This window comes from Syngnathus acus, chromosome 1 (genome assembly GCF_901709675.1).
Source record: "Syngnathus acus chromosome 1, fSynAcu1.2, whole genome shotgun sequence".
In the NCBI taxonomy this organism is placed as follows: Eukaryota; Metazoa; Chordata; class Actinopteri; order Syngnathiformes; family Syngnathidae; genus Syngnathus; species Syngnathus acus.
Window position 1 is genome coordinate 8,876,150 of NC_051087.1, and position 19,840 is coordinate 8,895,989.

The 19,840-nt window shown below is 39.5% G+C and overlaps 2 protein-coding genes and 1 non-coding gene across 4 annotated transcripts; 2 read left to right on the plus strand and 1 right to left on the minus strand.

Moving 5' to 3' along the window:
- Window positions 1-132: 132 nt before the first annotated feature.
- xpnpep1 (X-prolyl aminopeptidase (aminopeptidase P) 1, soluble) lies at window positions 133-15,030 on the plus strand. 2 transcript variants are annotated; one of them, XM_037246495.1, is made up of 20 exons: window positions 133-257; window positions 1,864-1,988; window positions 2,199-2,262; window positions 3,167-3,271; window positions 4,243-4,335; window positions 4,654-4,797; window positions 6,985-7,080; window positions 9,093-9,174; window positions 9,570-9,780; window positions 10,465-10,554; window positions 10,685-10,735; window positions 11,310-11,368; window positions 11,753-11,830; window positions 11,907-11,978; window positions 12,045-12,105; window positions 12,209-12,278; window positions 14,089-14,262; window positions 14,370-14,446; window positions 14,544-14,642; window positions 14,770-15,030. In XM_037246495.1, exons 2-20 carry the CDS (start codon window positions 1,872-1,874, stop codon window positions 14,887-14,889), a joined length of 1,863 nt encoding a protein of 620 aa, XP_037102390.1. In that variant the 5' UTR covers window positions 133-257; window positions 1,864-1,871; the 3' UTR covers window positions 14,890-15,030. The 2 variants fall into 2 exon arrangements, with proteins under 2 accessions (XP_037102390.1, XP_037102389.1); XM_037246494.1 differs by lacking the exon at window positions 133-257 and adding an exon at window positions 1,588-1,699.
- A 264-nt stretch (window positions 15,031-15,294) lies between these two features.
- On the plus strand, window positions 15,295-15,365 carry trnag-gcc. The gene has a single exon. It is a non-coding gene; the product is annotated as a tRNA-Gly (tRNA).
- A 2,248-nt stretch (window positions 15,366-17,613) lies between these two features.
- On the minus strand, window positions 17,614-19,689 carry si:dkey-246e1.3. Its single transcript, XM_037252217.1, has 3 exons — window positions 19,449-19,689; window positions 18,530-18,626; window positions 17,614-18,322 (listed from the first exon to the last, which is right to left on the minus strand). Exons 1-3 carry the CDS (start codon window positions 19,546-19,548, stop codon window positions 18,007-18,009), a joined length of 513 nt encoding a protein of 170 aa, XP_037108112.1. The 5' UTR covers window positions 19,549-19,689; the 3' UTR covers window positions 17,614-18,006.
- Window positions 19,690-19,840: the final 151 nt, after the last annotated feature.

A 19,840-nucleotide genomic window follows, 5' to 3' on the forward strand; every position in this document is an offset into this window, starting at 1 on the left:
ATTGGGGGGCATAAAATGATTGCACATAAAAAAATAACGCGGCGATGCCACGGACATGCTGTACTGTATATACGAGCACGCAAGGATGGGCGAGGCTGCATCCCTCCGCTGTTACTGGAACAAACTGTAGTCACGTGAACGTCGACGTCACCAACGAAATGGCTGCCTTCTGTTAGTAAACCAAACCCCGAAGACTTGTTGTTGACATTTTGTCCGTTTAATCGCAAGAACCCCGCGCACAAGGCGAAAGCACCCGGGTGTGTATTCATTATTTTATGTACTGCATATGGGGCCATTTGACCGTAAAGCGTGGAAAGGACTTCAAATTCGAGTCATTTGGCAGATGCGGTCTATTTTCGAACGAACGACACGTTTGCTCATCCCACGTCTGTTACTTCAACCCACGTTATTGTTCGTCATGAAAGCCGGGAGCGAACCTGAGATGCGCCGTACTGGGTGTTTAAAACATCCCGATGATGTTCTCCTGTTTTCCAAACACACCCATAGCACACTGTTGTTGTTGTTGTTATTGTTGTGACTGCATAGCTGGCCTTAAAACACAAGAAGCCAAATGTAATTTTATGACCAGAACACGTTCAACAATTGTGTGTCTTATTATTAGCAGCTCACGATCGCAAGGAAAATGACTTTTGTTTTTTTAAGAGACACACACGTCAATGCATGCGAAGCGATGGTAACGCCCATCGATGTAGAAACCTGCAACGTGATTGGGGGACATTTGGCAGCGTTAATGTGTCGTTAATGTGACTGAGCAGTAAATCCACTTTATTACACAACGTTCAACACTTCATAGTATAACGAGGTTATTACAATACCAGAAAACACACAAATATGTACAATGCTACAGTATTACAAAGCATTCCCTTGATTTCACATGAAAAAAAAAGTTAGTTGCAAACAAAAGTACGGCAACATAATTGTGATTTAATCACTAGATTTTAGTGAGTCTGCATCACAGTCAAGAGTGCTTCCAATTTTGCCTTAAGGCCTGCTTGGCATTTGGGGTGTTCTCACTTGTGCCGTGGGTTTTTGCCAAATTATTCAAGCTTCCTCGCCATTCTTAAAAATTTGAGAATTCTGAATTATTCATTTGTGTGAATGCGAATGGTGCTCGGTATGCGCCGTGTGAGTGAGTGACTGGCGACCATGGTTTGTTCCCCTTTTTCTCACACAAACTCAGCTGAGATTAGACTTTGCACAGATCTGATCAGCTGGAATGGATCAGCCCATAATTTGCATTTTACATGCAAAATCAGCAATCGGTTGTAATTTGTCAATTGATCCATTGATCGGGTCCGCAAAAAAAGACATCTCACCAAACACAATCTCATTCCCAGGATGTTCTGTGCTGCCATGTACCAACATATTTAGTGCTGTCTGTTGGAGTTGGCCTTATATCGTACTAAGAGGTGTTTGCACTTATTTAGTTACCTCCACCAGAAAAGCAACGTGTTCAAGCTGTTCACATTAGCTCTAAAAAGATTGTTCTAATGGTACCTAATCAAGAGTCCTGTGAGTGTACTACTTCTAAGATTTTTAAAGACACCTGTTGCTGAATCAGCATGTTACAGGGGTTAAAGATCGAGACGTGATCTGTGAGCTCCACGTTAATAGACAGCCAGTTAGAGTGAGTCACTCCTCCAGTCATCCGAAGTCTTCATGTCCTCGAAAATGTCTGGTAATATCACTGCCTCAGGTTTTAAATGATCAATATCCGAACATTGTGGTTAATTATTTTTGCTTGTATACTTTGCAAACATCCAGACTGAACTGTGTCTTGAGAATGTTGTTTCACTGTATTTCCCGCTGAATTAAGTATTTTTCTGGTTCTCGTCCATTCAGACAGAAACATGTCTCCAAAGATCACAGGAGAGCTGCTCAGGCATCTCCGCCAGGTGATGAAGAATTGTAAATATTTTTCTGAGCCTCTTCAAGCTTATATCATCCCATCTGGTGATGCCCATCAGGTAAAACATTATTGCCTCTTTACAAAATTGATTTATTAGAAAACTTGCTCTATGTAATAACTCACACGACTGGTGCTTTTGTGATTCTGCACCCATTTTCTGTTTGTCTGATCTTTTGAAATGAATTTTTGCTTGTAACCTTCACCGAATTGTTAATGATGTATGTGGTCTTCCTATGTTTGATGTTTGTAATGTCTTTGTGTCTTTAAGAGTGAATACATCGCACCATGTGACTGCAGGCGGGAGTTTATCTGTGGTTTCAACGGCTCAGCAGGTACCTGTTCTAATAGTACTTGTTTTTGTTTGTACACTTTGTCTATGTTTGTCTGTAATTTATCCATTTTTACATTTTACACGTGTATTCTTGCACTCTTGTACGCTGCTGTGACAAGAAAACTTCCCCACTGTGGGATAAATAAAATTCGATCTAATCTAATCTAATGGGGTGGTTGCAAGATACAGGGACTTCCTGCCCTTGCATTGTTCAAATCAACACTAGGAGAACTATTTTGATGCGCTCTGCGTAAAAACGAGTGTAACTTTCTTTTCGCGCAAGTCTAGCACTCCTCCTGAAAAGCATCTTGCTGGGAGAGAGGGAGCGAAAGGTTCAGAATATGAAACATTTGAACAAATGCTGATCATGCCAGCCTCAGTTGTGCTTTCCATTTGGGTTATAATTTATAAGGTAATAATACAGGGTGACCGCCCGACTTTTAGCTAGTTTCAAGTTTTATTTTTTTACTCATGGGAAGTAAATCAGAATTAATCCATTCCTCAATGAAAAATTCAAATTCTCATTCATCAGACTTTATGAACATTTAATTTAAGAGATTTTAACTGTGTTTTGTAGAGCAGTAATTCTCTTTCGATATGCAAAAGAATATACTGAGTTAAATATTTAAACAGCAACAGTTGCTTCGGTTTTAAAAAAAATTATACGTTACCATACATTTAAGTACAGGTTAGTTTCATATCACTTAAAGTTAGCTCATAAGCTGGCTCAAATTGTGAACACTTAAGCTTGCGATGCTACTGTATTTTAATGTTTGTTATTTTGCTGGAACTTGCTGGAGAGGCAAGTATTTTTTGGGGTAGTAAAAATGTAAAATGTTTAAGAACCACTGTTGTTGGGACAACAACGAGCCTTTTGAGTCATGAGTGACTGTTGTGATGTATAGGTACAGCCATCGTCACAGAGCAGTACGCCGCCATGTGGACTGATGGCCGTTATTTTCTTCAGGCCACTCAGCAAATGGACAACAACTGGACCCTTATGAAGATGGGTAATTTACAACCTCATGTGCTTACATCAAAGATAGCAATAAAGATGCAGATCATTTGGAGTGACTGCACTGATTCTCTTTATTTTCCTACACCTTTTCTTACTGGTCTTGGCACCGACTAACCTGCTGACCTTATGTTACCTTATGCTGTTGCTTTAGCTGCAGCAGTAATGCTTCATATGGTGCCTGGATTGTCGGTGTTATGAGAATTCCTTGTTGTCTGAATGCATGAAGTCGTTATAGATGTTTGTCGCGTTGCCGTGGTAATGTGACCTTAACGTGCAAAAAAAGCCTGTGACCTATTTCAAGCAACTTTATCTTTGCAAAAGGCAAGGTGTATCGACACAATGGACTACAATAGTGGCTTGGTAAATTCTCATCTGCTTCTTCCGCCATCTGCTATGCTAACTGGCATGTGATAATAACATCAACGATAGGAAGAATAAATGCTATGTCTAGTTCACTATTTCCTGGTAATAGTACTATCAAGATGAATCAAGTGTAGTTGGATCATAGATCCATATACAGATACAAATAGATCACAGGTGTCAAACTCAAGGCCTAGATACGGGCCGCCACATCATTTTATGTGGCCCGCGAAGACAAATTGTGCATCAAATTTGTGTCATTACTAGAATTGCAAATTGTCTTCACTTTTAATAATATCTTTTTTTTTTTTTTTATATTTTACTCGTCTGATTGGAAAATGAGTTATTTGTCAGTTTGTTTTGTAGCTTTTATTGTATATAATATTAGGTGCTCATACATTTATTTGGGTTGACAGTCATAATGGCCCTCCGAAAGAAGCTATGACTACAACGCGGCCCGCGAAAAAAATCAGTTTGACACCCCTGAAATAGATACATCAATGTCTGCGTGCCTATATTAATAAAAATATTGAAATATCTTGGAATTCAACAGCTAAATAGGCATACCCAAATAATGTACGTATTTCTTCAACTGTCATACAGGACTGAAGGAGACGCCGTCGCAGGAGGACTGGCTGATTAGTGTCCTGCCAGAGAACTCCAAAGTGGGGGTTGACCCTTGGATCATTGCCGCAGGTATTTTCATTTCATGCTTCAAAAATCCCTTGCAGGAGATGCAACCGATAGCAATGTGAATGCTTATCATCATTCACACTGTGCTGTGGTAGAAACAGTCAATGGCCACATACGTTACACATAGTAGCATCCAAAGAAGTCGCCTGATGGTACTTTGCTGAAGTACTCTGGAAGTAAAGCTTTCAAGCAAATAGTCACAATTTTTATGTAGTAGTTGTCATGGTATTGAATGCAGACTTGTGTCCAAACTTTTGCCTGTTATTGTGTTTTAAACTTTTACCATGTGTTATTTTTCTCCCTGCATCTGTTCTATGTCAGATCAATGGAAAGCCATGTCCAAGGCACTGACCAGCGCGGGCCACTCTCTCATAGCAGTGCGAGAAAACCTCATCGATGTGGTGTGGAGTGACCGTCCACAAAGACCAAGCACGCAGCTTCGTACCTTGGGATTGGACTACACGGGTCTGTACAACACGTATCACTTAATATACTGTTCTCTCTCTATTTGCGAGGAATAGCGACCAAGCCCTGACATGAATGGTAAAATGGCTGCAGGGGAGTAGCTCCACGGTGTGTTCACAGGGCTTGCTTAAATTAACCATCACAAACGTAGATTGCTTTGAGCCTTAAAAAGGGTCTAGCTCCCTCCCAAAAGCAACGCAAACAACATCATGGACATTGCTGTGTTCCGACATGCACATCGTCATGTAAATTCAACAGCGTTTTAGGCTAATTGTCCCAAAAACGGTTATTCACAACACTGCAGTGCATGAAAATGTTAAATTAAAAGGAGTAACATTGAAGAAGAATATCCATGACTTAAAAAAAACTTTACATCTGGATTTTAATGATTTGCTAGATCTCTGATGGTAATTTTATCAATATCGATATCGATTCTATACGAGGTAAAAGGTGCAGATAAAGTAAATTATGTATATAAAGTTCATGAATGAATCAGGCAAATATTTCTTACTCTTCTGTGGTTTGAAAAAGCCTCACACATTATGTGGTGCTCATCTTACAGGTAATGAATGCCTTGTACATGCTGAAGTTCAAATGGTCACACATTTATTTGTGTGCAGTGAATTACTGTGAATCAAGAGTGATTGTCATCAACAATTACTGCGAGTTGCTCATCAGGTCTGGTTGCAGATTTTGTCGGTAGTCGAATCAAGTCATTATTACCCTGGAAACGTTCTGTTTTCGGTTTCGCTCAAGAGTTTTCCGCTGAATATTTTTCTCCGGACTCAAGTTCAGACCTTGCTGTGTGTTGCGACGGTGAACTTCTCACAACTGATACTCATTATCCATTAAATTTGAATGATGATGTCCACACTGGAATATAGCAATGCCCGTGGCACCATGCCGCCCCCGGAATAAAAATCTATTAAACAAGGCCTCTCTAGCATACATGGCTTGGGATAGGCTGTTGTGTGGCTGTGGCCTTTTCCCTTGCTTGGCCTTCCTTAGCTATGGCATTGTTGGCACGCACACTAGTTGACGCCAGTTATGCCGAGTCATACGTCGTAACATGAGCAAGGCGCGGATAACAACAAGCATGTATTATGAATAGATTAGATCTTTATTTTTATAATTTTTTGGGTAGTTTGTGTTAGCATAAGAAAGCATTAAAAAAAACACAAAAGTTCCATCTTCAAATCTATGTCATATTTAAGGCTCAAACTCAGCTGTTTATGTGAGGCTCTGAATACATGGCTGTCATATTTCACGGAACCAGAAAAGGGTCAACTGCATCACGTTCGCTGTATATGCAAAGAACCCATTTTTTTTTACACCTGAGCACAAAAACAGTGAACTGGTGAGTTTTTCAGCATATAACGGAGGATGGGTTCCCCCCAAAAAACAGTCAACAGATTTGATTTGATTAGATCAAGACCATGTGATTGATCGAGTCTTCTTATTTAGGGATGTCGTGCCAAGAATATCTCATTGCTAGAAAAATTTGCGAGTGATTCAGAATGAATGAATTAGCAAGTAGCAAATTGTGGATCACTAATATATGCAATTGTCTGAGATTGTCTATGATTTTTTATATGTAGTCGTATTCTTTGTCAAGTCAAGTCAAGTTTATTTGTATAGCCCTAAATCACAAGCAGTCTCAAAGGGCTTCACATAGACAAAAATTGACAATTATTCTCAAAGCATCCCCTGATCTTAAGCTCCCAAAAGGGCAAGGAAAAACTCAAAACCCCTGCCCGGGGAAAATGAGAAACCTTGAGAAGGGACCACAGATGGAAGGATCCCCCTTTCAGGATCACCAGGTTGTAATGGATGCAGAGAGGGCACAAATAATACATAATATGAAAATCAAAAGTGGATGTCCAAGTCAGAGCGAAGGGCTGCCGGAGGAGCCCTCTACTATCCTGGCTGTGGAGGTTGAGCTGCAGTTCCCCCAACCTGAATTGGCCCACAAGAATCCAGATAGCCGCTGTCAGCTTGGGTGCCACCTAACCACCTCCCCGGCCGGGGAGGGGGGGGGGAGAGAAAACAAAACAAACTCCGGCCGAATCGGCCACTACAAGTTAGTTAAAGGCCATGTCATAGAAATGTGTCTTTAAACGTGTCAGAATTTAAAAAATAGGATTTACAATTAGCGATCAGATTAGACTTGTTTTTCTTCTCTTTTAGGTATATCCTGGCAAGACAAGATCACAGCGCTGCGCGCAAAGATGGCGGAACGAAAAATGTCCTGCTTCATTGCCACTGCTCTGGACGAGATAGCATGTAAGAATTCAGTCATGCGAATGACCTCAATTGCCGGTGTGTTTTCGCTGAGATAATGCAATCTTGCATTGGCATATATGCGGATGGAAGACTGGGTTTTAGTTGCAGTGTTGTGTAAACGAGCAACTAGAGTTCACACCTCTCCGTCAAGGTCAAACGCCAAAGTGAAAACATGGAGATGCAATCTCACCACTTATTTATACTTATTATATTCATAGACTTAATAATTGCCTCTTAATTTTATGCATTGAAAACATTTTAACATTGAGTTGTGCCAATCCAATCTAGTGATTTTTTTTCAGCTGACCAGTATCAGCTAAAAAGAATATTCATTCATTCATTCATTCATTCATTCATTCGTTCGTTCGTTCATTCGCTCGCTCGCTCGCTCGCTCGCTCGCTCGCTCACTCACTCACTCACTCACTCACTCACTCACTCACTTACCTGTCTGTGTATTTGTTAACGTTGTGTTGCTTTTGTTGTAATTTGTTTGGTTTTGAAGTCACACAGTGAGTGAGATAAGAATCCTGGGGTGCAAAAATATTGCCAAATTAAGCGTGGCATTATTTTATGCGGCACCAATTATATATGTTAGAAATTAAAAATATGTCCCTAATTTACACAGTTACTGCACTAGAATTCCAGTCATATATAAAAGTATAATGTTGGGATACTTTTCAGCTAATAACAACAGCGGGAAACCAATTGAGACAATTTGCATGCATTCCTTTTTTAAGGCAATTCCAAGGGCTTGTATTGGCTAGGGCTGGGCGATATATTGATAATCTAGATATGAACGTTCACAGTATTAATATTGACAGTTAAGATGACGCTCGCTCTGCAAGTAAAGCTCAAGCCGTACGTACCTCCTTTCTAGTTTGGCATTGATCGACAACTAAAGCCAACCAATGACAATCTGACAGACCAAGAGAGAAACACACAAATTCACACGCATGCAGCACACACATGAGAAACCCATTTCCCGGCACTGGCATGCATTGCCAAACTGCAGAAATGCAGAAAATGCAGTGTATTGTGTATTACAGCGATACGATTTTACAATTTCATGTGTGCCTAAAAAAGTGAAGCTTGTATTAAAAATGTAGACGAGCGTTGCGGACCTCGCCGGTCCAATTGATTGTCCAATGACTTTTCGTGTGTGTGCGTTATTCTTGAGGAATTACCGGTATGTCAGACTTGTAATTATATGTATGAATAAATGCGAAAGGCACAGTATAAATAAAAACTGTCCTTGTAAGCGGATTAAAAATATCTATGCACCACTGGGTAAATGAAAGAAATATTATGACAACTCGACTATGACAAAAAAATAACTCAGCATGCATTTTATTGCAACTTAACAAAAGATCCACTTGCAATAACCATATTTTGAAACACACAAAATCTATTGTGATCACCTCTTACTAGTTTAACATGTGCATCAGCCTCACTTCTCTTGCATAAGTCAGCTTTGATACAAGATCACGATCCAAGGACCCCGGGACGTACGGGTGTCCATTTGAGCATCTTGTTGACCGTGCCTGAAGAGCTCTTAGTTCTGATTGTTTGCTTGGAAAATTCATGATAATTACATTGATTGTGATTGTCATCAGTTTGTATTTGGACTAAATAGACATTTGGTTTGAAGGGGAGTTGCTCAGGCATCTGCAGAGGATCATCACAAAAAAAAAATAATAATAATTGGGCTGTTTATACGTGAATCTCCTAGATTTGAATATTGTTAAAAACTCACTTTATTCCAGCAGTTCAATGAAAAAAGTGAAACTTGTATATCATATGCAGTATATATATATATACTACCTACACACAACATGAAATCATGTACAAAAGTTGCAGTTCTGCTTATTTTATCTCAAATGACTTAAGATGGTAGCTCAATCACAGAATATACGTATCACAGACCATTGAATGATCATACAGAATATACCGCACAAAGCTTCTAGTTTTTACATAATAATTATGATTATGGTGTTTTTTCTTTTTATTCTAGGGCTTTTCAATCTCCGTGGTGCAGATATTGAGTATAACCCTGTCTTCTTTGCATATACTATTGTGGGGATCAACTCAATAAGGTTGGAATTCAATTCATTTGTTGCCGAGGTTTTTTTGTGCGCATTTTTAATTCATTCAAATGTTGTGTTCTTTATTGCATTCATTCTCAACCAGTGTGACAGGTCATAAGGTGTGTGTATGTATGTGTGAATAGGGGAAATTATCCAATTTAATTTAATTGGCCTGATTTTTTTTTTATTTGCGACAGATAATGTATCATTCTTCCTCTTTTCCTCATTTTTCAGTGACCAACATAGTGACATTTAATTTGTCTATTTTGTTGCTACTTTGCCCAACCGCTAGTGGATAACTTATTTTGAGTGAATGTGTTCTCGAAACTTAATAATTACATAAATTAATAAATAAACAAATAGTATTTTCAGTCCACTTTCTTTTCACCTGAATCTTTCTGCAGGCTTTTTGTGGACTTGAAGCGTCTCGCTGATCCAGCACTGAGAGACCATCTGCAGCTGGATACGCCCAGCTTACCTGAGTTTCACATTCAGACATTCCCATACGAAGCGGTCTTCACTGAGTTGCAGACCATCTGCACCGCACTTGGCCACAAGGACAAAGTTTGGATCTGTGACAAGGCCAGTTGTGCTCTCACGCAGGTCATCCCCCAGGTGAGGGAGGGTATGCATGTCGTTTGTCCAGAAAGCGAGACGGGATGATTGTCAATTTTTTAAAGATGTACCGTATATGTTTTGTTCCCTAGCTGAGAATGTTGAAAAAAAGCTGCATATTCGTTTCCATTATATTTTGTCCAGCATAAAAAAAAGACTGTCCCATGACAGCTTTTAAAAGGCTTTATGTGGTATCATAAAAAGTATTCCAAGTATTGATTCTGAAAGGAAACTGAGTTCTTTAGAACATCTAGTTGAGATATGGAGCACCACAAAGTGGATATTTTTATTGTTCTGGTTGAACTGCACTGCATCATATTGTTAATATGGGGCCACCTCACATGTTTCAATGTTGGGTGCTTGTGGCTCAGTTGGGAGAGCGGAGCATTCGCTGACTGTAGGGTTGTCAGTTCAAATTCCAGCTCTGCTGTCAAAGTGTACCCTGGGGTTGCCTCCAGGTCAGCATTGTAAATACGACAATGTTTTCAATTATCTTGTTTGGCTAAACAAGATTGTCTTATTTTATATCAGTGCACTATTGCAAACTGCAACCACAGTAGTAAACATCTTTATCACTCTCTGGCAGTGTTTTATTTGTCCCTACCCTTTTTTGCACCCCCATTTGCACCGAATTGAAGTTCATTCTTTTCAACCAGTGACCGTTCCATTTTGTTGTGTATACAGGCGCACAGGTCCACCATTCCTTATACCCCTCTTTGTCTTGCCAAGGCAGTGAAGAACACGACAGAGATTGAAGGAATGAAAACAGCCCATGTAAGATCGACCCCATTGCTTTTTTTTTTAAATCCACGTAAAACCATGCATGCGTTTACATATTAACATTTATAAACCGCATCTGTGGCTTTATTCATGTGTCACAAATAATCTGTCATTTTTCTGATAGATCAAGGATGCAGTCGCTCTGTGTGACCTCTTTGCCTGGTTGGAAAAAGAGGTACAGTTATATGATTTTCAACATTACAAAAATTATCTGGACTGTATTCATAAATAATCCTCGACTTTCTTGATTTTGAGGCTGAACCTTAACCTACGGTCTAATCACCAATATCGATAATGTTATTTTCCTTTTTTTAAAAGAATGAAATAACATTGCAAAACTTTTTTCATTGAATGGTTTATGGGTCACTCACGTGACTGCTCCAAACAACTCCAAAGACCTTTTCAACTCCACTTCTAGTAATTAGCTCAGCAGCACTTTTCTTTTAAATAACTTTCAGCTTTTCTTTGATCAATTCTTACAATTGTTACAAACTAACTACACTACTTAACTCCTTTAATTGAATGTTTGCCTTTTTTGAATTGTGTCATGAGGAACCAGTCTTGCACAAGGATTCTTTATAATTGTGATCTCAGATTTCTAACCAAGTTTATTCATATTGTGGTTGAAGTTAATATAGTCAATACAATACTTGCAGATCTTAAGTACTTCCTTCAATGTTTTGTGCCTTGGGGAAACACATACTATTTACTGATTTTGCTGTCATTTTGTCATATTGATCATTTTATAGATTCCAAAAGGCACTGTAACAGAAATCTCAGCTGCTGACAAGGCTGAGGAACTACGCAGGTGATGTTTGTATTCCCAAACAAATTCATTTTGTACTTTACAAATCTGTCTGATGAGAGGCTCTCGAGTTATAACTGCCTCTACAGGATGTAGAAAAACATCCATCCATCTATTGACCAATTCAATGTATGTCTTAAGATTGAACCCTAACCCTATGCAGAATTTAATCATTAAACATTTTAGTTTTGGTCTATATGTAAAGAATTTTGTATTCTTGGGGGCAGCGCATTGCACCAATTGTTAGCACATCTGCCCCACAGTCCAGAGGTTCTGGGTATAAATCTCAGTTCCAACATCCATGTCATCCTAAAGGGGTTGGATTGGATGTTAATCTTTGAAGCACCAAAAGTAAGCCAATTGAAACTTTCCAATGTATTTTTGCAGCCAACAGAAAAACTTTGTCGGCCTCAGTTTCCCTACAATCTCCAGCGTTGGGCCCAATGCAGCAATCATACATTACAGGTCAGAAAAGTCAAAGATGCACTTTGATTGGTTTTGCATTTGTTTTGGTGTGTTTCTAATACGCTTGTCTTTGTAGGCCTCTGCCTGAGACCAACAGAACGCTCACCGTCAATGAAGTTTATCTCATCGATTCCGGAGCCCAGTACATGTAAACTCGTTGTTCTCACGCAGAAACTTAATGGTTATATGGTTTGACTTGTCTGCTCTTTGGCAGTGATGGCACAACAGACGTCACACGCACCATGCACTTTGGAATCCCGTCTGCGTATGAAAAGGTGCCAACCGCCCACTTTACATACCACAATTTATTTTTGTCCTGAGCAATACTATAATCAGAGCAATTTCCAAAGAAATGACGTCCTTTCTTTATTCTCTAAGGAATGCTTCACTTATGTACTCAAGGGACACATTGCCGTCAGTGCTGCCGTTTTCCCCAATGGAACCAAAGGTACCACTTAAAATTTAAAAAGTAGTGTTGTGTATTGAGAGCACGGAATTATTGGAAGCCGTTCTCATGTTCACTTGAAAAAGCTTACTCATGATTGTTATTCACGAATTGTCAGAGACTAATTGTTAATCACTGACTGCAATAGCCAAAGTGGCGACATTTAAGCAAGAGTGCACAGGGGAGAGAACATCAGCAATAGTGAAGAAAATGAGGGACAGCAGGAAAAGGAGCTACTATGTATCTGGACATACTGATAATCTTTTCAAAGCAGAAGAACTCGTTATTTATCCGATTGTCTGATTGTTGCATTTGTTCCTTGTTTTTTTTTGTTTGTTTTTGTACTTTTGTAGCGCTACATGTGAACTTTTTCTTGTAACTCTACATGGTGTAAATTACAACGACGTATTAGGGTCACCTAGCAAAATAAAAAGAGGCAAGATGAGATTTTTATATACAGTGGGGCAAAAAAGTATTTAGTCAGCCACCAATTGTGCAAGTTCTCCCGCTTACAAGATGAGAGATGGTTGTAATTTCCATCATAGGTACACTTCAACTATGAGAGACAAAATGAAAAAAAGATCCAGAAAATCACATTGATTTTTAAAGAATTTACTTGCAAATTACGGTGAATAATAAGTATTTGGTCAATAATGGCCTCGATCTGGGGCTCCACGCAAGAGCTCACCCCGTGGGGTCAAAATGATCACAAGAACGGTGAACAAAAATCCCTGAAAAACACAGAGGGACCTATCTGTTGTTAAGCCTTTTATGTCTTTAATTGCGTTGACCTACATGCACAAACGCTGGCAGTAAATTCATCTCACTTTTGCGAAAGCTGTTTAATGACACTCAAGTGAAGTTTAAATGAAGGCCAATAAATAACAAATAAGCAAATAAATTATGCTGCTTTAAGAAAGATCCCCACTAGTTTGATAATAAAAGTATATCAATACATCTAAAACTGATATACTAAGAGTTATTGATAGTCACGGTTGTACCACCTTTAAAATGTTAAAATTTAAATAACAACACTTGTAGACAGATGATACAATAATATGATATATATGATAATATACTTCATATTATTTATCCTCTACAAAAAATGACTTGTTCCAGAAACTCACATCTAGCATCTAGCTCTGCATGATGGTATTATACTGCCTTCAGTGGTCAAGGTCGGCACATCAGAAGGAACAGCAAATTGAAGTGAATTGCAGCAATAAATCATGATGCATAAACTAATGCATTACATTCTACACCATCTTGGTAACTCACATTAATATAGAGTTGTATTTTTCTTTTCAAAATGTGTTTTTTTTTGGGGGGGGCAAGGATAAGATGAGGGTTATCACAGAAAAAATTAAATATATATATTAAGGCACCGCTGTTTTTAATTAGTGAAGCATTTAAATACATGAGCAGTGTGTGTTCACTTTTATACTGTGTTGAGTTTTTTTCTGATGACTTTGGCACATTTTGAGAACCATTGGAATTTTTTGCAAAACTCTTCGCACAAATAACAAAACCTTGAACCCAATTTCAAAAACTCTAATCAAAGTTTTCCTCGTCAAAGCAAACAAGTTTTGCTTAACTTTCGTAAGAATGGTATTTATGCTGCAAACAATGAATACAATTCATCGAATTTGCAAGAACGCAATGTGCCAGTTACACACTGATGGTAAGAATAAATAACAAATTAGGCTCTTGCTTTCCGACAGAAAGTAGGCTATATGTCATGTTAAAGTTATACTTTTATCATAGTTCTGCAAACACATACTGCTTGACTATATGCCTTTTTTCCACTGTCCAGGCCACCTGCTGGACTCATTTGCGCGAGCAGCCCTGTGGGAGTCGGGCCTGGACTACCTGCATGGTACAGGTCACGGCGTCGGCTGCTTTCTTAATGTTCACGAGGGGCCCTGCGGCATCAGCTACAAGACTTTTGCTGATGAACCTCTTGAGGCAGGCATGATTGTCAGTGATGGTATGGATTGACAAACTAAGGCAGAGCTCACCAACTTTTTTCAGTTTTAGAGATAAAATATCATATACAAGCCTTTTTAAATATACATTTTCTTGTTTAATTCGTAGAACCAGGGTATTATGAAGATGGAGCTTTTGGTATCCGACTTGAAAATGTGGTTCTTGTTGTACCAACGAAGACCAAGGTAAGACTTTAAACTGAAGGAAAACAGGTTCTACAGTTTGTACGAGTGTTCTTGATTCGAAATTTGAGCTATAACACTGTGTGTTGATCTCCCCTAGTACAACTACAGAAATAGAGGTAGTTTGACATTTGAACCCTTGACGCTGGTTCCCATCCAAGTCAAGATGATGAACACAGAGCTGCTCACCCAGAAGGAGGTAAACACGTTCCACACCGTTTCAATTGCATTCTTCTCAAATACTTGTTTTACAAGTAGAATGTTTATTTGACTAAATCTCCTACGTGTAGTACTAAAAGCGTGTTTGCGTGTCCTTGTGTCGCCAGCGGGACTGGGTGAACAAGTACCACAGGATGTGCCGCCAGGTGGTAGGGGCGGAGCTGGAGCGTCAAGGCAGAAAGGAGGCGCTGGATTGGCTCATCCGAGAGACCCAACCCATCGTGTGAAGACCACGATTGCCGGGAGTACTGTGCCATCTGGTGCTGTGCAGTCGTCAGTGTTTTTACGTGTCTCAACTTCTTTCATGTCTCTTCTTTTTTTAACACAACATCCTATCAAGAGTTTTATTAAAGATCAATGAAAATGAATCAATGTTTTATTGGTGTTTCATAGTCTTACTGTCAAATGATCATCTTGGCACAAACTCATTCATCACTTTTGTCTTGGAAAGTTTGGAATATGGTGTTGAGTTACAAAAAAGAACAATTGCAGAAAACTGATCACTTCAGTTCTTAAAGTACACCACAGTATATGTATTGTATGCTTGCAAAACATTTTGATCAATCTGAGAAAAAACGTACAAACACTTCACTTTTTTCATCCACCAACTACAACCAAGTTTGTATCCACAAGCATTGGTGGTTCAGTGGTAGAATTCTCACCTGCCACGTGGGAGGCCTGGGTTCGATTCCCGGTCAATGCAAGTCTCTTCTTAAATTTCCCTCTGGGGATCAATAAAGTAATTATCGTAATGTGGACCATCGACAATATACCACAATGACGAATATAGTGATTCACTTTCACTTAAGCTTTGGCCATGATTTTTCCCTAATGAACTGGCCTGTTATTAGGTACACTTGAAAATGGCAGTGTACCTAATGGAGTGTCCAAGTGACGTCACAGATCAAACAGCCAATCAGAAAGTGGGGGTGAGGGCGGGTGTGGCACTTTTCACTTTCACTTAAGCTTTTTCCCTAATGAAGTGGCCTGTTATTAGGTACACTTGAAAATGGCAGTGTACCTAATGGAGTGTCCAAGTCCTCGAGGGGCCACGTTCCAATATGTTTTCCAAGTTGACCTCGTTAAACACACCTGCGTGAAAAGTTTTAGCTCCTTTCACGTTCTGCAGTAGCTAAAACTTTTCACGCAGGTGCACTTAACGAGGGAATCTTGGAAAACATGTTGGAATGCGGCCCCAAGGACTAGAGCTTGACACCTGTGACCTTTGACCATGAGATTTCCCTAATGAACTGGCCTGTTATTAGGTACACTTGAAAATGGCAGTGTACCTAATGGAGTGTCCAAGTGACGTCACAGATCAAACAGCCAATCAGAAAGTGGGGGTGAGGGCGGGTGTGGCACTTTTCACTTAAACCAGGGGTGTCAACCTCCAGTCCTCGAGGGGCCACGTTCCAATATGTTTTCCAAGTTACCCTCGTTAAACACACCTGCGTGAAAAGTTTTAGCTCCTTTCACGTTCTGCAGTAGCTAAAACTTTTCACGCAGGTGCACTTAACGAGGGAATCTTGGAAAACATGTTGGAATGCGGCCCCAAGGACTAGAGCTTGAACCCTGTGACCTTTGACCATGATATTTCCCTAATGAAGTAGCCTGTGATTAGGTAAAAAAAAAAAAAAAAATTGATAAATAAGAAAGTGTAGCGAACGATTCGGTGAACGATTCTTTTGAACAAAAATTTTGAGTGAACCGATTCTAAAGATTCAATTCACTCGAGAACTGGAATGCACATCACTAGTATAAAACAGTGCAGGCGACCATGGGCTGCCAGGTCGTAATAGCCGACCGGTTAGTGACACGGGCTCTTGCTTGGTAAGAATTTGGTTCGAATTAGGTACACCACCATTTTCAGGTGTACCTAATAACTTTATGCATTTTTTGTACGTGTCTAGACTGTGTATTTTGACTACTTGCTCTTTATTTTGGGGGACACCAACACATATTACACAACGTAAAACACATATACATATTGTCATATAAGCAGTTAACCAAATGTCAGATTTTTGTTTTCATGCCCAAAAAAAAAAAACAAGGAATAAAACACCAGACAAGTTTTAACAGGTTTTAATGTTTATTAAAATAATAATAATAATAATAATAAAAGTACATTTCAAACCAGCAATCTAATGTGAAATTGCAGTAGATATATTGGATAACAATATTTAGGCGTATATATGCATACACGTTATTTAAAAACTACTATAGGTGTTATAAAATCAAGATTACCCAAAGAGAAGCATCATCTCCCCGTTTTTTTTTTATAACGGCGCATCCCTTCATGCAATAAAGTTAGCAGTTAGCTTGGAGAAAACAAAGCATAAAAGAAGTAGTGTTTCAGTAAGTGATTCTTTCTTTCCTTGGCAAATCGTAAATCTACAATCTGGTTTACATAGTTCACGCCAGGAGGGAGACGCAACACGTTCACTGACTGATCCGTTGAGCACGGGAAGGAAGGCAGTTCACCCATTGACTCGTTCGCGAACGGGAAAGTCAGGATTCGTTCCCTCACTGGTCAGTTCTCGCGATGAACTGGAAATGCAAATCACTCACTCACTGACTCGTTCACTCACAGATCCGTTCAGTTGATGAACGGGAAATGCAATTCACGACTCGTTCGTGAACGGGAAGTTACGTCATTTTCTTCTTCGTTTTGTTTTACGACGAGGTGGCACCAGCTTCAATGGGCATTACCGACACCTACTGGTTGGAGTCATATGAACTGAAAAAAAAGAACGAATCACTTTAGGAAGTGTATTGTATTGTATTGTATTGTATTGTATTGTATTGTATTGTATTGTATTGTATTGTATTGTATTGTATTGTATTGTATTGTATTGTATTGTATTGTATTGTATTGTATTGTATTGTGTATGGGTTGTTTCCACGGGATGTTAAAAAAAAACGGATTAGTGTGAGTGTGTGTGGGGGGGGACGATTCGTTGAACGATTCGTTTGAACGAATCTTTTGAGTGAACTGATTCTAAAGATTCAGTTCACCTAAAAGAACTGGAATGCACATCACTATAGTATTCCAGCACTGACTCAAAAACGGAAACTTAACAGCACATCGTGACCTTTGACTTGTCGGAAACGCCTCTAAAATTGCACAATTATACAGCTCCCATGATGTATCGCTTGTAAGAACCACACATTTTGAACTTCCTTGAAGTTTATAGGCTTGGGTTCTAAATCCATCATCTTGGCTGTCATAACTGTGATGAACTCATTACAGCAATGCAAAACCTTTCCAGAGCCTCAAAAATGCACCAATGTTTTCACAGCTGTTTTACTCCATTTTACACTTATAAGAATATAACGTCCCACATCTAAAGCTGCATGTAAAAAATTGGTGGGTCCAGGATGACTCCACTGTTGGGGTCTTGCGCATACTCCTCAATGGACGGAAGCGGTGAAAGTGTGATTTGCCTGCCTGTGTCTTCTTCATCCTCCTTGGCTCCCACGGGCAGCGGGTTACTATAGATGTAATAGATTCTGGAGTTATCTTTAGCTGCATCTGCTCTCCGAAAGAAGGCCAGCGGGTTGATGAAACTAGTTGACCGCTTCACCGCCCTGACCGCAACAGGGTCCACTGGCTCCCCGTGGGTCACTGCAGTCTCATACACTTGGGCTCTCTTTGATTGCCTGGAAAAAGATGTCACTTATTATTATAATGATACACCATTTTCCTTTTATCATTTTTTTATTCACTGTTGTCAGCAGTCCAGCCTTGGCAGATGTCTGTGCTTTACTGAGAGACATTCTGGTCACAAATGATATCATTGCTGAAAGCTCATGGAGGCAAATATAATGCATTGTGCTGTTGTATGTGTGTGTGTGTGTGTGTGTCACCTGCTGCGGTTGTAGCACACACTCATGCAGTAGATGGCGGTGATGATGAGGATACACAGGGCCAAGGAAATGATGACTATGTCGAAAACTTTGACCTCTGGGATGGAGAAAACACAATAATGTGTTTTATCTCAACATCAAAATTGCTTATGATGCTTGAGAATATAAATGAATCATATAGACACATGCCTACCAGATAAAATTATTACTGGTGCAACACAGTAGTTTTGATTACAAACTAATAAGCCAAAACTTCCTTTTGTAGTGGAAAAAATAGAAACTATACTTGAGTGCTGAATTCTAATTGCCAGAATTGTGAGCATAAATAATGAATGAGTTCATGGACATTAATTCGGGGATCTCGAATAAATGTTCAAACGAAGCAGCTTCAATCAGTGTAGTTTCAGTTTCAAGTTAAGAATACCACTGTGTGATTTTAATGAAAAACTTAGCACAGTTTTATTGGACCCAGGTTTAGCTCCATAGGGGCCATTGGAATATTTATTGGTCTACATTAGGGGTAATCATAATGGTTGCCTGCAGGCGCTAAGTGGCCCACATGAGTAGCCTGAGCGCCTGTTCTAAAAATAGTTCACAAGAGATGGAATATTGTAATTTCCTAGAAACTTTGTAGGTAATCATTTGAAAAAGTAAACACTTGCCGAAATCTACAATCCAAATAAAGTTTAGCATACTATAAGTACCGCTTTGTTAAATCGATATCGATAATTATTGTGATGAATCATTAAGAGAATGAGTGGCTTCACACAGATGAAATATGAATACAATTAAACTAATTTGAGAATATTTTTTATTTCAGTAGTACGTTTCAGTATTTGAGTGGTGCCCAAGAAATAGCTCTCAATGTGAAAAAGGTTGGTGACCCCTGGTCTACATTATATAAAAGAGGATAACAGACCAAAAACTGCTGTTTTCATCTCCTCATCATGCAGATCCAAAGTTGCGTTGACATGAAGGCTGTGAGCTGTCATCATTCGCTCCTCTTGCGCTCCACTCATGTTGCCAGCAACCCGGCAAAGCTGAGCTTCAAACTTGCGGCATTGGATTCAACCGCAGCTTGGGTGACGGGACCCGAATGGCTTGGATCGGTTGCCATGGAGACACCCCCTCTTTTTGTCACCCTTCATTTCAACTCTCGTTCTTTCTCAGCTCCCCTCGTGTTTACTGCTCATTATTCGGCTCGAGCGCTTTGTTTAGGGGGGGACGATGAAGGGAGAAAGTTGCACTCTTCCAAACTGCCTGTGGTAATTGTGAAGGCTCTCAGTCTGCAGAAGAAAGTCCTAAAATGAT

What these genes read in the sequence shown, in the direction of transcription:
- xpnpep1 (XM_037246494.1), top strand. An exon ending in CATCTGGTGATGCCCATCAG is followed by an intron (nt 1,989 to 2,198) that starts GTAAAACATTAT and finishes TGTGTCTTTAAG; the next exon opens with AGTGAATACATCGCACCATG. An exon ending in GTGGGGATCAACTCAATAAG is followed by an intron (nt 9,175 to 9,569) that starts GTTGGAATTCAA and finishes ATCTTTCTGCAG; the next exon opens with GCTTTTTGTGGACTTGAAGC.
- si:dkey-246e1.3 (XM_037252217.1), bottom strand. Translation starts at nt 19,548, where the DNA reads ATGAGTGGAGCGCAAGAGGAGCGAATGATGACAGCTCACAGCCTTCAT. An exon ending in GATGAAAACAGCAGTTTTTG is followed by an intron (nt 18,627 to 19,448) that starts GTCTGTTATCCT and finishes TCTCCATCCCAG; the next exon opens with AGGTCAAAGTTTTCGACATA. An exon ending in GTGTGCTACAACCGCAGCAG is followed by an intron (nt 18,323 to 18,529) that starts GTGACACACACA and finishes ATCTTTTTCCAG; the next exon opens with GCAATCAAAGAGAGCCCAAG.